This window comes from Cydia strobilella, chromosome 19, assembly GCF_947568885.1.
Source record: "Cydia strobilella chromosome 19, ilCydStro3.1, whole genome shotgun sequence".
Lineage (NCBI taxonomy): Eukaryota > Metazoa > Arthropoda > Insecta > Lepidoptera > Tortricidae > Cydia > Cydia strobilella.
This window is the reverse complement of record NC_086059.1, coordinates 11,560,885-11,581,647: the sequence shown is the minus strand read 5'-3', so window position 1 is coordinate 11,581,647 and position 20,763 is coordinate 11,560,885. Positions and strand designations below refer to the sequence as shown.

At 43.1% G+C, this 20,763-nt stretch overlaps 2 protein-coding genes and 1 non-coding gene across 7 annotated transcripts in view; 1 reads left to right on the top strand and 2 right to left on the bottom strand.

Moving 5' to 3' along the window:
* Nucleotides 1–1,156, top strand: part of LOC134750185 (sex-lethal homolog) — a 41,329-nt gene extending 40,173 nt beyond the window's left edge. For both annotated transcript variants that reach the window (XM_063685310.1, XM_063685312.1), the window contains one exon: nucleotides 819–1,156. In XM_063685310.1, coding sequence (XP_063541380.1) covers nucleotides 819–1,084 — 266 coding nt within the window. In that variant the 3' untranslated portion in view covers nucleotides 1,085–1,156. The remainder of the gene's footprint in view (nucleotides 1–818) is intronic.
* A 2,049-nt stretch (nucleotides 1,157–3,205) lies between these two features.
* Nucleotides 3,206–20,763, bottom strand: part of LOC134749915 (proclotting enzyme-like) — a 37,686-nt gene continuing 20,128 nt past the window's right edge. Inside the window, exons 5-10 of one of the 4 annotated variants that reach the window (XM_063684931.1) lie at nucleotides 20,225–20,332; nucleotides 19,134–19,310; nucleotides 18,458–18,625; nucleotides 7,233–7,389; nucleotides 6,287–6,319; nucleotides 3,206–4,674 (exon numbers count right to left, since the gene is read on the bottom strand). In XM_063684931.1, coding sequence (XP_063541001.1) covers nucleotides 4,481–4,674; nucleotides 6,287–6,319; nucleotides 7,233–7,389; nucleotides 18,458–18,625; nucleotides 19,134–19,310; nucleotides 20,225–20,332 — 837 coding nt within the window. In that variant the 3' untranslated portion in view covers nucleotides 3,206–4,480. The remainder of the gene's footprint in view (nucleotides 4,675–6,286; nucleotides 6,320–7,232; nucleotides 7,390–18,457; nucleotides 18,626–19,133; nucleotides 19,311–20,224; nucleotides 20,333–20,763) is intronic. The other 3 variants (XM_063684928.1, XM_063684930.1, XM_063684929.1) reach the window with 3 other exon arrangements.
* On the bottom strand, nucleotides 5,698–5,770 carry Trnas-gga (transfer RNA serine (anticodon GGA)). Its single transcript has one exon. It is a non-coding gene; the product is annotated as a tRNA-Ser (tRNA).

The following is a 20,763-nucleotide window of genomic DNA, read 5'->3' as shown; positions in this document are numbered from 1 at the left end:
CTTTTTTAATATGTAAAAATAAAGAAAAAATGTTGCAAACGCCCTTAGGCTGTTGCAATATTCGTACTTTCAAAAAAATATAACATTTGAATAAACCGAACTTTAGGTTCAGTAATTTTGTGATTATAATATAAACACAATAGGTCAAACAAAAGACGAAAAGTATTCTTCCAAATTCTGGCCAAAATGATAGTTATGATGTATAATAAATATTATTCATGACATGGCATTTCTGTTATAATTTGTCTGCAACTTATGCTGTTAATTAATTAATGTCTTATCCTTATCAAAATACTGAGATTCATTTGCTAATTATTAACACCTACATATAAACATTTTATGACAAAAACATTAAAAACTAAATTCAGTTATGACAAAGATTGAACGTTTTAGGCCTAATGAATCTCAGAAGTATACATGTATGTGTATAAAAAATAAAGAACTTTTTCTCTTGTGTTTGAGCATACAAGGATTCAGGTTAGCTCTTTCATAAAACCTATATATGTTAATTTATTAAATAAATTGACCGTTTCTCAGGAAATATAATCTTCGTTGCATCTTCAAATTGTTTCAAGCTACATATTATTATGTTATATATATCCTTTGAACGCTTTACGTCATAAACAAAAACGTTACTCACACGCCAAGGTGACGGGCGCATGCGAGCTAATGTAAACCTTATTTGAAAGTCTGAAGGTTACTTTGACAGCGTACGCCATAACACTTACATGGCGCTAGTTATCCTGGCGTTCAAAAGGTAGCCTATTGTGCTTTCAATCCTGACGCAAATATCATTCTAAAACCTTTTCTATCCACAGGCGACTATACCTGGAACTGCGGCACCTGCATGATGCCAGAGCCCTGGGAGGATTTCCCCGGCCCACCATTAGGCGGCAGTCACCCCAACACCCCTCGTAACGGCTGCCGGCCCGGCGCCTGCGCCAACCGGGTACCCCCCCCTAACTACCTCCCCGGCAAAGGCCCGAGGCCTAACAGGGGCCGAAACTTACCCTGGGCCCCGAACTTTGGCGAAGAAAGATTCAGAGGACAACGCTGTAGAAACGGCCCCACCCCATACTGGTAGAACTGTACAAACATACAATGGATTTGATTTGAAATTGTATATTTTAGGAGGTTGCTTTTGATCTCAATGGTGTACATATTTTTAATTGAGAGATTCTGGCATGGTATTGTCAGGGAACATTGTTATCTTTATAAAAAAGATATCTAGTAAAGGAGTTTAAATAATACATGAAACTTTTAAAAAATAACATGCAAAAATGCATGCAATAAGTTGTTAAATGTTGTATCTCTGGTAGAAGCAATTAAAATGCTGATAAATAATAGCAATTATTACTATATTTTAACAAGTATACGCTATCAGTTTAATGAATTTGAGACTTTTTGTAAAACAGTATCGCGTGATAGGATGCATTTTTCGTTTTGTCAAATTGTTGTTTGTTTCAAAAGTGTTTTCTATTAGTTAAAATCCAATATCTACTTGTTCCTTACATTAAAGGTTATTTTCGTTTGCAGCTTGTATGTTAGTTTGGATTTTGGTCTTTCTCCAAACTCCGTTTATTTTAAGTGCGTAATGGTTTAAGTTGATAGCTTTTTGTAATTTTTCCCGCTTTTTCTTATTGTAATTCGTTTGTTTTATTATCCTAAGGTTCCTTTTATTAACATTAAAGAGTTTGAAAGGCTTAAGGTTGTTTTATTTAAATTAGTTAAGTCTTAAATTTATGACAATACCGAACGTTAAATCCCATTAAACCGGGGTTAACCCCCCCCCACGGCCGGTTAAACCTGGAGTTACCATGGTTACCAGCACAATTTGACACCGGGTTAACGGTTTAACCGCTTAACCTCGGGTTAGTGGGATGGCGCGAGTGGCCCTAAGACAGTTTTCGAAAATGTAGTTAGGTCAAATGGTTTTTGACTTTTGGTGAGTCCTGAGTTTGGTACATCAGTTCCATTTCTCTCAAGAATGGATTGGTCAACATAATTTACATTTGAATAAACCCTAATATATTTTTAAATATAAATCTTATCAAGTTATCAACAAATTTGCTAAAAATGGCATGCAGGTATTGTAGGTAGGTACTAATAAAACAGAAGATTTGTTAAAAGTGTACCTATAATTTAATCTCAACATTATTTTAGACACATTGAAAATTTCATGTCATTTTTATTAGATAATATAGAGAGCAGAATACTAAACACAAATATTTAACTTAAAGACAAATAAACCAACAATAAATGGCTCCGTTTTAACTTGGCACAATATTGAGCAAAACACAGAAGTTGGAAATTCCTAAACTGTTTTTAAATCCCCGATACAAAATGCAGTTCCTTTGGCCAATGTACCTACTCAATCACAATCTGATTTCGTAAAAATTATGTACTAAAATTACGATTTTGTATTACAACCGAACTACCATTTTAGTATCCAGAACATTAAAAAAACCGGCCAAGTGCGAGTCGGACTCGCGCACGAAGGGTTCCGTACCATTAAGCTAAAAACGGCAAAAAAATCATGTTTGTTGTATGGGAGCCCCACTTAAATATTTATTTTATTCTGTTTTTAGTATTTGTTGTTATAGCGGCAACAGAAATACATCATCTGTGCAAATTTCAACTGTCTAGCTATCACGGTTCATGAGATACAGCCTGGTGACAGACGGACAGCGGGGTCTTAGTAATAGGGTCCCGTTTTTAACCTTTGGGTACGCAACCCTAAAAACCAGGTACAATGGAGTGACTAAGAAAAAATGGGGTTACTTTAATATGTAGTTCTAAAACGGTCACAAAATTTGTAGCTAAAGTTGGTCAAGCAAATCTTGTCAGTAAATAAGAACAAAAAACTACACTCATCCCCTTCTTCTGGGCGCCGGCACCAGTGCAAGACAAAGACAGTATGACTCTCTCCGTCTACGCCCGGAATGAGACAGTCCCTTGACAAACTATACTAATTCTTTTCAAAGACACTGTTTTACGGGGTTATCCACTGTGCTGCAACTCGAATAGGCGTAAAAAGCATTTGTTAAAAATTAAAAACCTAACCTAGGACTAATAAAACTGCTAAGGCTTATATTTCTGATAATGAAATGTAAAATCCTTAAGGGACCCACTGCTTATGAGTCTGCCGGACGATATCAGCCTGTCCGTTAGAACAAAAATTTGAGAGTTCCGAGCAACTGACAGGCCGATATCGTCTGGCGGACTGGTAATCAGTGGGCCCCTTTAGATTGCATTCGGTTCACATATTTCATTTCATAAAGGAGATAAAGATCTTTTCAAGGAGATGAGAAACATACAAGCTTTGACTTCCACACAGCATTTTCCACATGGTGGTTCGGAAACATCTCGCATTTCTTTATGGAGAACAGACATTTTGGAGAAAAAAAATGCAGTCCAGAAAATATTAGTAAACCAGACAATTTTTTGATAACTTTCCGCACCTTGTACGATCTGGGGTGTGATTTTTGATCGCTCGATTTCGTCACTCGAAAATCGGTGAAATGCTAATTTTTGAAATACGAGCAATAGAAATTGGGAATCTATTATTGGTGGTTAATAAACCACCCGTTTTTAATTCTATTACTAGAATTTAAATGCATAGTAGTGAAGATATTATTGAACGAAAAACACTAAATTGACCGGTCGAAATTCAAAAATGGGCCCCCTGTACATACAGCAATTTAGTAGATATGAAAATAAGATAATTGGTAATATTGATATTAGATGCTCTTTGTTTCGATAACGCACAATTTTAAAAATTAAGTAACACGGTTAAATCAATCAGCCATAAGGCCTGCTCGTCACTTCACTTGAGGCATACAATCCTGAAATAGTATGGTATTTATTTAACCCGTCGCCATACTCCGTGAGTTGACTATAGGCATAGGTCCTACTGAAAATGATGTCACTATGTCTACAACCTCGAAAACCAAACAAACATTCAGAATTGACAGATTTTTTTAAACCTTTGGACGGTAGACTTATAATGACCGGTATATGGACTGTGATTGCCTTTTCTATTTTTTTCGAGCTCCCGATATTTCGACGCAGTTATATGCATCTTGTTCACGGGTAACCGAAGATAGCGGGTGGGGTGGGTGAAGATGCATGTGACTGCGTCGAAATATCGGGAGCTCGAAAACAATACAAAAGGTAATCGGTCCATATCCCGGTCAACATAAGTCTAGTAAAACTAACCGTGAATCGTTCAAAACTGTCTTTGGACGGTAGTTGCTGTTCTGGACTATTTTAGGTGGTTTTAGAGTTTGTAAGGGCGTGAACTTTACTTAACCCGTTCACCGCCAAAGACATCAACTAACAGCGGCTACAGCCTAATATCTTACCTTCTACTTCTACCTTCGTGCATTCCGAAAAGGTGCACAATAACGCGCCGTACATGATAGGCGTTGCGTTAAAAGGGTTAAATGACCCTAAATTTAAACAAGCAATTGCCTAACTACTATTCGTCGCTAATATTCTGCTGGATCCACGGCAGGAACTTGGCCAAGTCCGTGAACACGACGTAATGCGTCGGGTCGCACCGGTACTCGTTGTGTCGCGCGACGGACAACGACACGAGCCCGCGTAGGTACCAGGAATTGCGCATTAAGAACACCATTCCGCCGCCGCTGTCGCCGTTGCATACTGAGCTGCCTGAAATTTAAAGTATACTTTAGATATTCGTCTAGAAGGAACCTACGCCAGAAAACTGCGAGGAAATCGCATCACGGGACGCGTTGACGTAAGTCTTTTTGGAAGCAAAGCTCCTCGGAGATCCTCGTAAAGCGCTAAGCGTGCAAAGACTGGTAAGTTAAGTACTTTAGATATAGTACACCTGACGTTTCTATATACCTATATGAAAATTACAGATCGCGCACGATTGTATGAGATTTCGAGCTGAGAAATAGGGAGTGTACTCGTATGGCACTGTTTTATCTGTCATACAAAAAAAATCTTTAAAAATTATCTGTATAATAACTGGAGCTATTTAACTAATTATAAACCTAGATATACCTCATGTCATTGTATGTGCAAAGTTTCATTACAATTCAACACGTAGTTTTAAAATGAGAACGAAACTCCGTTTGTATAGGAACAAAGATAGATATAACTCCGTAATAGATGGATACAGTCTAATGAAAAAACGTGCCTCGAAAATCAAGAAAATTTGATTCTCGTTCAGAGGGCGCTACTAGCTTTGGCCTACTGTCGTATAGATGGCGTTGACGGTTTCGTTCATATCAGTGAAAGAACATGGGTCAAAATCATAAAAATAATTAATGCAAATAAAAAAAATCATTTATCCATATTTAAACACAACAACTGTGTATGTTCAAGCGAAATAAATAAATTGAATTGAATTGAATTGAAATACATTTTATCGTATTTTTATAAATCTTCATTTTTAGTTTTAAAGTGTGTCGACAGATGGCAGTGATATTACTGGGGTTACAAAATTTACTATGACAGTACCGCTCTAGTATAAGTTACTCTATGATAGGAAGGTGAAATTCGGCCGAGCTTGCCGGGGACTCTTTAATTATTTTGGAACTTCATTTTGTAATATTTGACATAATATGTAGGTAATTGAGTATAAAATGATTAAAAACAGAATTTAGAAAAGTATAAAGTGAAATAGATGTCATATATTAAGGAAAAGGTGACGAAGCCCTCCAGTGGTGAAGGCCGGATTCGAACCGGCGTCTTTAGCAATCCGGGCTAACGCCTTGAACCCCTTGGCCACCCCGCCAAAAGTATTAGAAAAGTAATTAAATTTCTGTTAAAGTAAGTTTAAAATAAAAAGTGTAGGTGTAGCAATGATTTGTGCAGCGAACGTGTTAATAAAGTAAGAAGGCTCCTCAGACCCCTAGTGTACGTGCGTTCGCGTTTGCGTTACGTCTATTATTGTATGGAATTTTAAACAGCGCGCCAAGCGGGACGTTTTGGAAACTCAAAATCCCATACAAAATGACACTTAACTCAAACGCGTAAGTCACGTCACGCTATCAAATGAAATTTACACAAGGGGTACAGAATGCCTATATTTAGAACTTCGTTAATTAAGAGTAGGTTCGTTACGCGTAACCATAGGTAATACTTTAGGTTAATTAGCTCCTACTTAGTTAATAGATTACGAACATAAGCTTGTATTATTTTAGGGTTATCATTAGTAAACCGATGCTAAGTCTTAAGAAAAAGTTATATACTACATATTAGTTTGATAGTATTTGGGTTACATTTTAGTATTATGACGAATTTGACATACTTTTCCTAGTGCCTGTTCTTTTATCGACGGCTCCTGTAAGCAATGGGTATGTTTAAATACTTAAATATAATAGATATACTGAAATAGGAATAAAATATCTAGTTGCTGGCAAGTGGTGAAGCCCATGCATGCACTTGGCGGTGCGGTATCGGTGCAGTACGCAGTATTTCTTCGCGCCAATCAGGAAGAAATACTGCGTACTGCACCGATACCGCGCCGCCAAGTGGGGAAGCGGCCTTAGAGCCACGACGCCACGAGCCAACCCACACTATTAGCGTCTGCCGGCGTCTTAGTGAGTCTAGTCAGCGCTATTAAAAATGGCGTCGCTGCGCAGTTATGGCAACGATTCTTCGAGCAGCAGATATAGAGTTGACTAGACGCTATTAGGCGAAAGATATTTACAGCATAGGCTAGTCAGACGAAAATGAAATGATAAAAGGCAATGAAGAAACATTAATAAAGATATTAAGCATCTTATATATTTCACTGTAGATATCTAACTACTCTGAAATGCACATACGCAACAGTGATAGGTAAATAACTAAGTACCAATTTAGCCTAAGTACTAAGTACCAATATATACCTCAAAATTTTGTTCTTCATGTAGCTAACCTCTATGATTTTATAAGGTTTTTAAATAGCTGCTGCATGAGCTACTATAAATAGTAATGACCTACCATCCTTGTAAGCTGTCACTGCGCAGTAGGTAGGTGTGACTGTAGTAAGAAACACGCGAAAAACTCGCTTTACCACCGTCAGGGAAGGTCACAGCCACTTGTGATTAAACTTACCATTATTAAAACCCGCGCAATAGGTACGTAGTAGGAAGTAAAGCGCGAAGAGCTTGCTGATGATGCTGTGATGCAGGTTTCTTGGTCTACCACAGGCATTTCCACGAGGGTCAACTTGTGTTCACGCCTTTAAACCTTGATTATAATACACTTACCATCTTTGTAACCGGCACAAAAAGTGTACTCTGAAGTAAAGCGAGCGAAGAACTCGCTGTAGGATCTGATGCAGGTCTCCTGGTCTACCACCGGCATCTCCACGAGGGTCAGCTCTTCGGTGGCTACGCCCTTGTCATCGAAGCCCCAGCCCACCACCTGCGAAATGATATATTTTGACCATGTAGCATCAAAAGGTATAATATTATAAGTATATAGAGGTGACAGTGCCACTTGACTCATACAGTCAGCTGCAGAGATAACAGGTCCCTCTGCATATAAATTAGTTTGTAGGGGCAGGGGGAGGGGGTTCTCTATAGCTGATGATTGAAAAAATAAGTATTAAGTTAGGTAATAGAATAGGTATCCCAAATAGATTTAATTAAATACGGAGAATTTATGTAGAACCCTTTTCCGAATATAAATAACTTTTATCCACAGATTTAGGATGTACTCCCCTCACGCGCCAATAAAAATGTTGAAACCCACCGAGGGTTCCGTACTTTTTAGTATTTTTGTTATAGCTGCAACAGAAATACATCATCTGTGAAAATTTCAACTGTCTAGCTATCACGGTTCATGAGATACAGCCTGCTGACAGACAGACGGACAGCGGAGTCTTAGTAATAGGGTCCCGGTTTTACCCTTTGGGTACGGAACCCTAAAAAGCAGTAAGCTTTAAATTTGCTACTTTTATGTAGATACCAGTGTTTGTCTCTCGCACACAGTCCGTTCCTATCAGCAAACAGACATCAGTAAACACGAGCAGCGATCAATTAGCGGTAAATTAATTGCTACTGCACCGTACGGTCCATTTCACAAATTGAGGTAAATTCATTAATTTAAAATACTTATAAGACAAATGCTTATAAGTGGCTGGTGGTTCATGGGGCAGTTACCACCAAAACGGATAATACACTCTTCAGAATGATTATATAAGCTAAGTGTAGATTACTCGCTGATCAGAAATGTGGATATTCCACGGAGTAGGATGGAGATGGCGAGTGGGCGTTCCCAGTGTTGGCCGAACGCTAATGCCATTAACCATTAAAAATTAACAATTAAAAAGGTTAATGGCCATTAGCCATTTAATTCGGATTAAAGTTAATTCGGATTAAATTTTTGAGACGTTAATGGCCATTGAAGTTAATTCGGATTAACTTTAATTCGGATTAACTTCAATGACCATTAAAGTTTCAAAAAATTAATTAGAATTACTCTCAATTGCATTAACGTCTAATAAAATTACATTCGTGATATTTTAAAATGAGACAGCAAAATGACCCTGAGTGAACCCTGGCAGTAGTAGCAGTACCTACATACTACCTAGTAGAATTCTGGTTTGGTGCAACACAGACATACGCGGTTTTGGTCATTTAAATCGTCTTGATGAGCATTTCGGAGAGCCGTACCCATGATAGAGCTGATGCTGAACCCTGGCAGTACCTAATGGATCTAAGGTTTGGTGCAACATAGGCACACGCTGTTTTAGTCATCCGACTCGTCTTGATGAGCACTTCGGAGAGCCATACCCATGATAGAGCTGATGCTGAACCCTGGCAGTACCTAATGGATCTAAGGTTTGGTGCAACATAGGCACACGCTGTTTTAGTCATCCGACTCGTCTTGATGAGCACTTAGGAGAGCAGTACCCATGATAGAGCTGATGCTGAACCCTGGCAGTACCTAGTGGATCTAAGGTTTGGTGCAACATAGGCACACGCTGTTTTAGTCACCCGACTCGTCTTGATGAGCACTTAGGAGAGCAGTACCCATAATGGAGCTGATGCTGAACCCTGGCAGTACCTAGCGGAACTAAGGTTTGGTGCAACATAGGCACACGCTGTTTTAGTCATCCGACTCGTCTTGATGAGCACTTAGGAGAGCAGTACCCATGATAGAGCTGATGCTGAACCCTGGCACTACCTAGTGGATCTAAGGTTTGGTGCAACATAGGCACACGCTGTTTTAGTCACCCGACTCGTCTTGATGAGCACTTAGGAGAGCGGTACCCATGATAGAGCTGATGCTGAACCCTGGCAGTACCTAGTGGATCTAAGGTTTGGTGCAACATAGGCACACGCTGTTTTAGTCACCCGACTCGTCTTGATGAGCACTTAGGAGAGCAAATTTCAAATTTTTTATTTATTGTAGGTACACAAAAATATTTTCAGGGTTGTTAAGATTAACTTAAATTAAACACAGTTGACAAAATGTACCTGGTATAGAAAAATACAGTCAGGTTACTCTGGTTCCTACACTAGGCTTAGCCTGTCTCGTAGGTAACCCAGACTCGAATGAGTTTAGTTTAGTTTGAGTTTATACAATTAATTAACATAAAGAAAAAACAAGCATTCTAAAACTATCTTAAATTATATTGATTCTAACTTTAAACTTATTGGAATTTTAAAGAGAATGTGTGTGTGTGTGTGTGTATGTATGTATGTATATGGGTGTGTGTGTGTGTGAAAAGAAAATTATTTAATTGTCAACTTTTAGAAGTTCTTCTATGTCCTCGTAGGAAAGAGAGCTGAGAAAAGAGGATATTTTTTTCTGAACTTCTCTAACGGTCAACTTTTTGATAGGGACTTTAGTATTGACTTTGTTATAGACAAAAGGATGGGTGAAGTTAGGCAGACGTTGAGCGAAGGCTGATACAGTCGGGGGAACTGGGACTTTGAACGTGCGTTTTTGTAGCATGCAGTCGTAGTTAGGGGACTTCAAGACTGCTCCGTGAATCCTTAATGGAGCTGATGCTGAACCCTGGCAGTACCTAGTGGATCTAAGGTTTGGTGCAACATAGGCACACGCTGTTTTAGTCACCCGACTCGTCTTGATGAGCACTTAGGAGAGCAGTACCCATGATAGAGCTGATGCTGAACCCTGGCAGTACCTAGTGGATCTAAGGTTTGGTGCAACATAGGCACACGCTGTTTTAGTCACCCGACTCGTCTTGATGAGCACTTAGGAGAGCGGTATCCATGATAGAGCTGATGCTGAACCCTGGCAGTACCTAGTGGATCTAAGGTTTGGTGCAACATAGGCACACGCTGTTTTAGTCACCCGACTCGTCTTGATGAGCACTTAGGAGAGCAGTACCCATGATAGAGCTGATGCTGAACCCTGGCACTACCTAGTGGATCTAAGGTTTGGTGCAACATAGGCACGCGCTGTTTAGGTCATCCGACTCGTCTTGATGAGCACTTAGAAGAGCAGTACCCATGATAGAGCTGATGCTGAACCCTGGCAGTGCCTAGTGGGTCTAAGGTTTGGTGCAACATAGGCACACGCTGTTTTAGTCATCCGACTCGTCTTGATGAGCACTTAGGAGAGCAGTACCCATGAAAGAGCTGATGCTGAACCCTGGCAGTACCTAGTGGATCTAAGGTTTGGTGCAACATAGGCACACGCTGTTTTAGTCACCCGACTCGTCTTGATGAGCACTTAGTAGAGCGGTACCCATGATAGAGCTGATGCTGAACCCTGGCAGTACCTAGTGGATCTAAGGTTTGGTGCAACATAGGCACGCGCTGTTTAGGTCGTCCGACTCGTCTTGATGAGCACTTAGGAGAGCAGTACCCATGATAGAGCTGATGCTGCACCCTGGCAGTACCTAGTGGATCTAAGGTTTGGTGCAACATAGGCACGCGCTGTTTTGGTCATCTGACTCGTCTTGATGAGCACTTAGGAGAGCGGTACCCATGATAGAGCTGATGCTGCACCCTGGCAGTACCTAGTGGATCTAAGGTTTGGTGCAACATAGGCACGCGCTGTTTAGGTCATCCGACTCGTCTTGATGAGCACTTAGAAGAGCAGTACCCATGATAGAGCTGATGCTGAACCCTGGCAGTACCTAGTGGATCTAAGGTTTGGTGCAACATAGGCACACGCTGTTATGGTCATCTCACTCGTTCTAATGAGCACTTGGGAGCGCAATATTTGAATATTATCTTGAGATACTCATAAGATAGATGACATATACTTATGGCAGTAAGCAGTAGGTCCTAGTAAGCAGTACAAATTATATACCACTAATTATTTTAACAATTATAAAAATTAAGTCTTATTTTATACATAATGATACAGATGTAGTGCATAAGTGTTTGTCGTCGTATTTTCACGGAAACGTTCGTATTTGTCATGCTACTTCTGTCAACCTCAGTATTTTTGTACTGAGACTGACTGAAATAGCAAGACACGTTCGTGCGTTTCCGCGAAAATACGAAGGTAAACAATTATGCACTACATCTGTATCATTATGTATAAAATAAGACTTAATTTTTATAAATGATAAAATAATTAGTCGTATATAATTTGTAATATATTTTCTTAAATAAATAAATAATGATAAATAAATATGTTATTTTAATTTATCCCTGTAAGGATTCCGATTCAGTTCATAAATACAAACATATTCTTTCATATCTTACATAATATTGCATGACCATGACATTGGTAATCATGATCAGTTAACACTTTCAGTGCCAAGAACCCGATAGTCGGGTTCATTTTGTTATTGAAATGGGGCGCTTGGCGCTGAAAGTGTTGAAAAATACAAAAATTTACAAAACATTGATTCGGCAACACTTTTGTTACTATTCCCTTCAACTTAATTAAAAAGGATGAACCAAAACAGCGCGTGAATAGATTGGACCATACCTGAGTCCTAGTAAGTACCTAGACCTACTGCTTACTGCCATAAGTATATGTTATCTATCTTATGAGTTATGTATCTCAAGATAATATTCAAATATTGCGCTCCCAAGTGCTCATTAGAACTAGTGAGATGACCATAACAGCGTGTGCCTATGTTGTACCAAACCTTAGTTCCACTATGTACTGCCAGGGTTCAGCATCAGCTCTATCATGGGTACTGCTCTCCTAAGTGCTCATCAAGACGAGTCAGATGACCAAAACAGCGCGTGCCTATGTTGCACCAAACCTTAGATCCACTAGGTACTGCCAGGGTTCAGCATCAGCTCTATCATGGGTACCACTCTCCTAAGTGCTCATCAAGACGAGTCTGGTGACTAAAACAGCGGGTGCCTATGTTGCACCAAACCTTAGATCCACTAGGTACTGCCAGGGTTCAGCATCAGCTCTATCGTGGGTACCACTCTCCTAAGTGCTCATCAAGACGAGTCTGGTGACTAAAACAGCGGGTGCCTATGTTGCACCAAACCTTAGACCCACTAGGTACTGCCAGGGTTCAGCATCAGCTCTATCATGGGTACCGCTCTCCTAAGTGCTCATCAAGACGTGTCGGACGACCTAAACAGTGCGTGCCAATGTTGCACCAAACCTTAGATCCACTAGGTACTGCCAGGGTTCAGCATCAGCTCTACCATGGGTACTGCTCTCCTAAGTGCTCATCAAGACGAGTCGGATGCCCAAAACAGCGCGTGCCTATATTGCACCAAACCTTAGATCCACTAGGTACTGCCAGGGTTCAGCATCAGCTCTATCATGGGTACCGCTCTCCTAAGTGCTCATCAAGACGAGTCGGATGACTAAAACAGCGTGTGCCTATGTTGCACCAATCCTTAGTTCCTCTAGGTACTGCCAGGGTTCAGCATCAGCTCCATTATGGGTACTGCTCTCCTAAGTGCTCATCAAGACGAGTCGGGTGACTAAAACAGCGTGTGCCTATGTTGCACCAAACCTTAGATCAACTAGGTATTGCCAGGGTTCAGCATCAGCTCTATCATGGGTACTGCTCTCCTAAGTGCTCATCAAGACGAGTCGGATGACTAAAACAGCGTGTGCCTATGTTGCACCAAACCTTAGTTCCGCTAGGTACTGCCAGGGTTCAGCATCAGCTCCATTATGGGTACTGCTCTCCTAAGTGCTCATCAAGACGAGTCGGGTGACTAAAACAGCGTGTGCCTATGTTGCACCAAACCTTAGATGCACTAGGTAGTGCCAGGGTTCAGCATCAGCTCTATCATGGGTACTGCTCTCCTAAGTGCTCATCAAGACGAGTCGGATGACTAAAACAGCGTGTGCCTATGTTGCACCAATCCTTAGTTCCGCTAGGTACTGCCAGGGTTCAGCATCAGCTCCATTATGGGTACTGCTCTCCTAAGTGCTCATCAAGACGAGTCGGGTGACTAAAACAGCGTGTGCCTATGTTGCACCAAACCTTAGATCAACTAGGTACTGCCAGGGTTCAGCATCAGCTCTATCATGGGTACTGCTCTCCTAAGTGCTCATCAAGATGAGTCGGGTGACTAAAACAGCGTGTGCCTATGTCGCACCAAACCTTAGATCCACTAGGTAGTGCCAGGGTTCAGCATCAGCTCTATCATGGGTACTGCTCTCCTAAGTACTCATCAAGACGAGTCGGATGACTAAAACAGCGTGTGCCTATGTTGCACCAAACCTTAGTTCCGCTAGGTACTGCCAGGGTTCAGCATCAGCTCCATTATGGGGACTGCTCTCCTAAGTGCTTATCAAGACGAGTCGGGTGACTAAAACAGCGTGTGCCTATGTTGCACCAAACCTTAGGTCCACTAGGTAGTGCCGGGGTTCAGCATCAGCTCTATCATGGGTACTGCTCTCCTAAGTGCTCATCAAGACGAGTCGGATGACTAAAACAGCGTGTGCCTATGTTGCACCAAACCTTAGTTTTTTTTTTTTTTTTTTTTTTTTATATACCACGTCGGTGGCAATCAAGCATACGGCCCGCCTGATGGTAAGCAGTTACCGTAGCCTATGAACGCTTGCAACACCAGAGATATTACACGCGCGTTGCCGACCCTTTAAAAACCTGTACACTCCTTTTTTGAAGAACCCCATACTGTAGCCCCTCGGGAAAACCTCGGCAGGGAGCTCATTCCACAGCCGAAGCGTACGTGGGAGGAAATTCCTCTTAAACCGCACAGTACGCGACCATTTAGGTGCTAGGGTGTGAGGATGAACACCCTGCCGATGGCGAGCGGTGCGGTGATAGAAAGCGGCCGTTGGCATCATGTCAAACAATTCTTCAGAGCACAGCCCATTGTACAAGCGGTAGAACACACACAAGGAGGCGAAGTCTCTCCTTAGACTTAAAGGTTCGATACCGCTTGTGAGTTTGGGATCGTCGACGATTCGTACAGCGCGCCTTTGGACTGAGTCGAAGGGTCCAAGCTGGCATCCAGGTGCTCCTGCCCAAAGGTGACAGCAGTACTCCATATGGGGTCTGACTTGCGATTTATATAGCAGCAGTCTTTGCCCCGGAGTAAAGTATCGCCGTGCTTTATTGAGCACACCGAGTTTTTTGGATGCCAGATCAGCCTTCCCTTCCAGGTGGCTACGGAATTGGACGTCACTGGAGATGTCGACACCGAGGATCCCAATACTCCCTGACATGGTAAGGGCTGTGCCTTCGAACTGTGGGACCACAGTAAATGGGGTTTTCTTAGCGGTAAACGCGCAAACTTGTGTCTTGGTGGGGTTGAATCGCACTAAATTGTCCCGGCCCCACACCGAAACTCTGGATAGAGTGCCCTCAATATCCGACACAAGCTTTTCACGACTCTCTAGCACCACGGAACGAGGGATCTTGGCACGGCCTGCGTAATAGGCATCCCCAGTACTGTCGTCTGCATAGCAATGAATGTCGTCGATAGACAACATGTCATTGATGTGCAGCAAAAACAGCGTTGGGGATAGCACAGAGCCTTGCGGAACGCCAGCGTTAATGTCCATGCTATTGGAGCAGCTTCCGTCTACTACGGCTCGTATGCGTCTGCCAGACAAAAAGCTAGCGATCCATTTGCATAGTCCCTCCGGCAATCCATAAGATGGTAACTTCGACAGGAGACCCCGATGCCAGACCCGATCGAACGCCTTCGCTATATCTAGGCTAACTGCCAATGCCTCACCTTGACTCTCAATGGCCGAAGCCCAGCGGTGAGTGAGATACACTAGAAGATCACCAGTCGAGCGACCGTGGCGAAAACCATACTGACGGTCGCTGATCAGGTCGTGTTCTTCTAGGTATCTCAGGAGCTTTGCGTTGATTATACGCTCCATGACCTTAGAGAGAAGGGAGGTAATAGCGATAGGCCTGTAATTCGATGGGTCCGATCTGTCGCCCTTTTTAGGCACAGGGTGCACAAGGGCCGTCTTCCACGAAGATGGAACATGCCGTTTGTTGCTAGAGAGTGTGAAGAGACGCGCCAACACGGAACATAACTCAGGAGCACACTGCTTAAGCACAAGTGCTGGAATGCCGTCTGGCCCGCTCGACTTATGAACGTTTAGGGATAGCAACTCCCGCCGAATATCCCTCTGCGTGAATGAGATTTCGGGCATGGAGTATGCACACCGCGGGATGGTGGGCGGCACGGCGCTACCGTCGTCGTTCAAGGTCGAGTTCGAGGCAAAAAGAGTACCAAGAAGATCGGCTTTCTCTTTTGCACTGTGGGCCAGATCACCATCAGCTTTTCGCAGAGGTGGTAAAGACGACTGACAAAAATTTCCCTCGGCAGCTTTGGCGAGCGACCAGAACGCGCGACTCCCAGAGGGATAGCCCGCTAGCTTGTCGCCAATTCTGCCGACGAAATCGTATTTAGCCCTGGCAATGGCTTTTTTACTGGACCTCGAGGCAGCGTTTAAGTCGCGTTTCACATCAGAAACGTTCGGATCCTTATTAGCTACGGCCTTGGTCCAAGCCCTGTAAGCGGCTTGCTTGCGAACTGTAGCCTCTTTACAAGGCCGATTAAACCAAGGTCGTCGCTTTGCTCCCGCTGCTATTACCGTGTTGGGAATGAAACAATCCATTCCCAGCAGTATGGTCTCGGCAACATTGGCTGCGCAGGAGTCAGGATCTTCTGATGTGAAGCAGAGCTGCCTCCATGGGTACGAAGCGTAGAATTCACGCAGTCCGTCCCAATCTGCTGATTTATATTGCCACACGCGTCGCGAGCTAGTTGGCCGTGGTGGATCGGGCCACGCGCAAGGCGCCTGTGTCCGGACGAGGCAGTGATCGGACGAACCGAGAGGTGCATTCACTGAGATGGAATATCCGTCCGGACGTGTAGTCAGCAGGAGGTCCAGTAAAGAGCTAGTATGATCCTCGATGTCTGGTATTCTCGTGGGAGAATGTACCAGTTGCGAGAATCCATAGGCCAGAGAAAATTCGTGAGCAGACCTCCCCGCGTGGTCGGTGGACCGGGAACCAAGCCACTCAACGTGGTGGGCATTAAAGTCCCCTAAAATCACCAGCTCTGCGGAAGGGTACTGCTCTAGAAGTTTGTCAGTCGTCGATTGCAGGTGCTCGAAGAGCCGGGTTGTCTCCGTGTTTCCGCTATGAGACCTGTACAGGCACGCGTAGACACGAGTGTGGCCGCTGTAGTCCACACGCACCCACAGAACTGACAGGTCCCTGTCTTCAAAGGCATGGAGGCGGCGACAGCAGACCTCCTGCCGGGCATACATGCATACACCAGCGCGTCTCATGAACTTGTGTTCAAGTGTATAGCCGGGATATAGTAGGTATGCAGTGTCCGCCGGGCAGGATATCTGCGTCTCCGTTAGAAATAGGATGGTCGGCTGCGCAGATTCCAGGTGGTAATGGACTGCGCTCAAATTTGAGTGTAATCCCCGGATATTGCAGAAGTCCACTTGTGTGGAAGGGGATGCCGCTGAGAAACCATTTCTTTTTTTACCCTTATTTGCCATGTGTTGTTGTTGTTGAGTGTACAAAGAGGGTTCGGGGCGTTGACGGCTTAAGGGACAAGAGAACAGAACAGATCTGCCAAAGGAATATGTAGGGTAGTGCGGTTCACAGGCACGGCGTACGGAAGGGCCCCCGGTCCCCCCCTGGTGCAGCAGCCGGGTCCACTCCGGTCTCCTTCTCCGGCACGACTACTACATCAAGGATTTTACGCGAGGTTGGTGGTTCAGCCTCCCAGGGCGGAGATTAAGTAATCCCTGGGCTCGGGAACCCTACTGACCTGCGGGCGGCCAGCGGACAGCCGTTTCACCGGGTCTCCCTGATCGCCGCACCTGTACGCCGCGTCCATACAGACCAAATGCAGTACCGTGAGTTCCGTAGGTCCCCCGTCGTCAACACACCGCACCCTCGTTGAGCTCTGGCAACCTTACTCACCGGCAGGAACACAACACTATGATTAGGGTCTAGTGTTATTTGGCTGCGGTTTTCTGTAAGGTGGAGGTACTTCCCCAGTTGGGCTCTGCTCTAGATCTGGAATGACATTCGCTGTGTTGTGCCCTACCACACAAAGCGAGATGACATTCACAGTGCCCATACCTCTCTTTTGGACGTACTTTAAGGACATACCCGGGTCCGGACGTAGTTTAAGGACATACCCCGGGTCCTTAGTTCCGCTAGGTACTGCCAGGGTTCAGCATCAGCTCTATCATGGGTACCGCTCTACTAAGTGCTCATCAAGACGAGTCGGGTGACTAAAACAGCGTGTGCCTATGTTGCACCAAACCTTAGATCCATTAGGTACTGCCAGGGTTCAGCATCAGCTCTATCATGGGTACGGCTCTCCGAAGTGCTCATCAAGACGATTTAAATGACCAAAACCGCGTATGTCTGTGTTGCACCAAACCAGAATTCTACTAGGTAGTAGGTAGGTACTGCTACTACTGCCAGGGTTCAGTCAGGGTCATTTTGCTGTCTCATTTTAAAATATCACGAATGTAATTTTATTAGACGTTAATGCAATTGAGAGTAATTCTAATTAATTTTTTGAAACTTTAATGGCCATTGAAGTTAATCCGAATTAAAGTTAATCCGAATTAACTTCAATGGCCATTAACGTCTCAAAAATTTAATTCGAATTAACTTTAATCCGAATTAACTTTAATGCAATTGGTTAATGGCGGAACTAATGGTTAATAAAATTGATGAATGGTTAATTAAAATTAACAATTACGGCCAACACTGGGCGTTCCCATGTATTGTACATTTTGTCGTGGTCAACTCACTTTATGCACAGACTAATATGACATACTACGTATATATACATCATACATAATTCATTGTCTGGCCAGAGGCACGCGGGACGAGCGAAGTCGCTGTAGGTTATTCGCTCTCTCAAGTTGAAGTAATTGTCATAACATGGGTTTACTCACCGATCCTTTCTTTCCTATGACATTCGTCAGATCTAGATTGTTGTCCGGCCAGAGGCACGCGGGACGAGCGAAGTCGCTGTAGGTTATTCGCTCTCTCAAGTTGAAGTAATTGTCATAACATGGGTTTACTCACCGATCCTTTCTTCCCTATGACATTCGACAGATCCACTTCATTGTCTGGCCAGAGGCACGCGGGACGCACGAACTCGCTGTAAGTAACCCGTTCTCTAAGCTTGAGTGCGCTGACGTCCCGGCTGTAGGATGACGCGTTGTATTGAGGGTGTACTCGAATCTCAGAGACCTGAAATGGCGAAAATATATTTTAGATATTGATTCAATAACTAAAACCTACGAAGAAAACTCATGTTGGAGCTGAAAGCTGAAATAGGTTATTGACTACTTTGTACAAAATTGTACATTTATTTGTAAGCCGCACAAGCAAATAGACATTTATTCTGCATTTCTTCCACGGATGTGCTAAGGTTGCGCTTCCCCGTTTACAGCCATGGTGTTTTTTTAATACTACGTCGGTGGCAAACAAGCATTCGGCCCGCCTGATGGTAAGCGGTCACCGTAGCCTATGGACGCCTGTGCCTATGTTTATGTTGATATCGCAACTAAATCCTTGCGGATGATGCAGTGCAAACAGAAAAAAGTCACAAATGAGAAAGAAGTTATTAGTTATGTTTGCCTAGAACTAAGTTACATAGTGAGATTAGTGAGTGCTTTAGTTGGCGGCTCGACTAGAATTCTTGCTGATGACGTATTGCAAACAGAGATAAAGATCGTAGGATGGATATAAGACTCACCAGCTTTATCTGTACGCCTTCAACAGACGTCCTAAGATTGTGCTTGCCCAAATAAACAGTAAGTGTGTTCTGGTTGACCACACGACTGGAGCCCTTGCGGGTAACGCAGTGAGCGGCAGTGATCACGTGGCTGCGAGTTACGAGGGTGCCGCCGCAGATGTACTTGTTGTCGACAGTCTGAAAAAAAAAACATAGAAATTATCCGATCATACTTCATCATCATACTTCTGGATATAGAACTCCGTTTATCTAGGAGGCATTCTTCTGTGTGTATTGGAGCTAAGAGTACGCTTTTCGTCATTTCCTTTTTCAGTTCGCACGGTCTTTGGTGCCTATGCTATTTCGTTAGACTATTTGCAAATACGAGTCAGGGATTACTACTATTGTTTCCGCTTTTGCTCAGGGCTATGATCGATTAATTAAATTGGTTATAAGTAGAATTCAAAACAAAATGAGTAAATTTAGCATAGCCAGACACAACTGAAGCAACGTGCCAGATTAAACAGATGATATAGAAAGTCGTAAACGCAGTTGAATAATATAAAATAATATACATACGACGAGACGGCAGTGGAGAATACAGCTAATGACGATGAAAATTCCTGATAATTCTCATCTTTCTATTAAAGGAACTATTGGTATGCCTCAGGAAAAAATATGCCAGGAGCTTTATTATTCATTATCAACTGTGTAATGGTCCCAATCTTTGTGGACCGTATACGGTACCTTACCTGTGTTTGATACAACGCTATTTGCCACGGCCACTGCCCCTCCAGAGTTGAATACCTTACCTGTGTTTGATACAACGCTATTTTCCACGGCCACTGCCTCTCCAGAGTTGAATACCTTACCTGTGTTTGGTATAATGCTATTTGCCACGGCCACTGCCCCTCCAGAGTTGAATACCTTACCTGTGTTTGGTATAACGCTATTTGCCAAGGCCACTGCCTCTCCAGAGTTAAATATCTTACCTGTGTTTGGTATAACGCTATTTGCCACGGCCACTGCCCCTCCAGAGTTGAATACCTTACCTGTGTTTGATACAACGCTATTTGCCACGGCCACTGCCCCTCCAGAGTTGAATACCTTACCTGTGTTTGGTATAACGCTATTTGCCACGGCCACTGCCCCTCCAGAGTTGGACGACCGTTCACAACCAACGGGTTAGGGTTGTTTCGCACCACCTTGCCACATTCCGCCTGAAAACAATTATATTTTTCACCATACCGGCTCGTAAAGGCTATCTTGATTGTTCAAAAACCGATGAGAAGATTGCATTTTATCCACATTGGGTGGCAAAGTAATTTGATGCAAATTTTGAGTTGTATCGTTGGCTGGTAGAATTGACTTTTAAATGATAAATATTTAATATCGTTAATTTGGTTTTGATTTTGTTTGATGTTTGAAGGATTTGCCACACTGGATGCGTTCTGCGGGCAGCGGTCAGGTCAAACTTTAACTTCAAAGGTTGCTGTCAATGTTGATAATACATAATGCGGGTTTGACCTGACCGCTGACCGCAGAACGCATCCAGTGTGGCAAATCCTTTACAGTTAGTATTTTCCTTGCGTTCGTGTGTGATACATTTTGTGTTTCACTCGGTGGCAAAATTTGTTTATCCCTCGTGCCT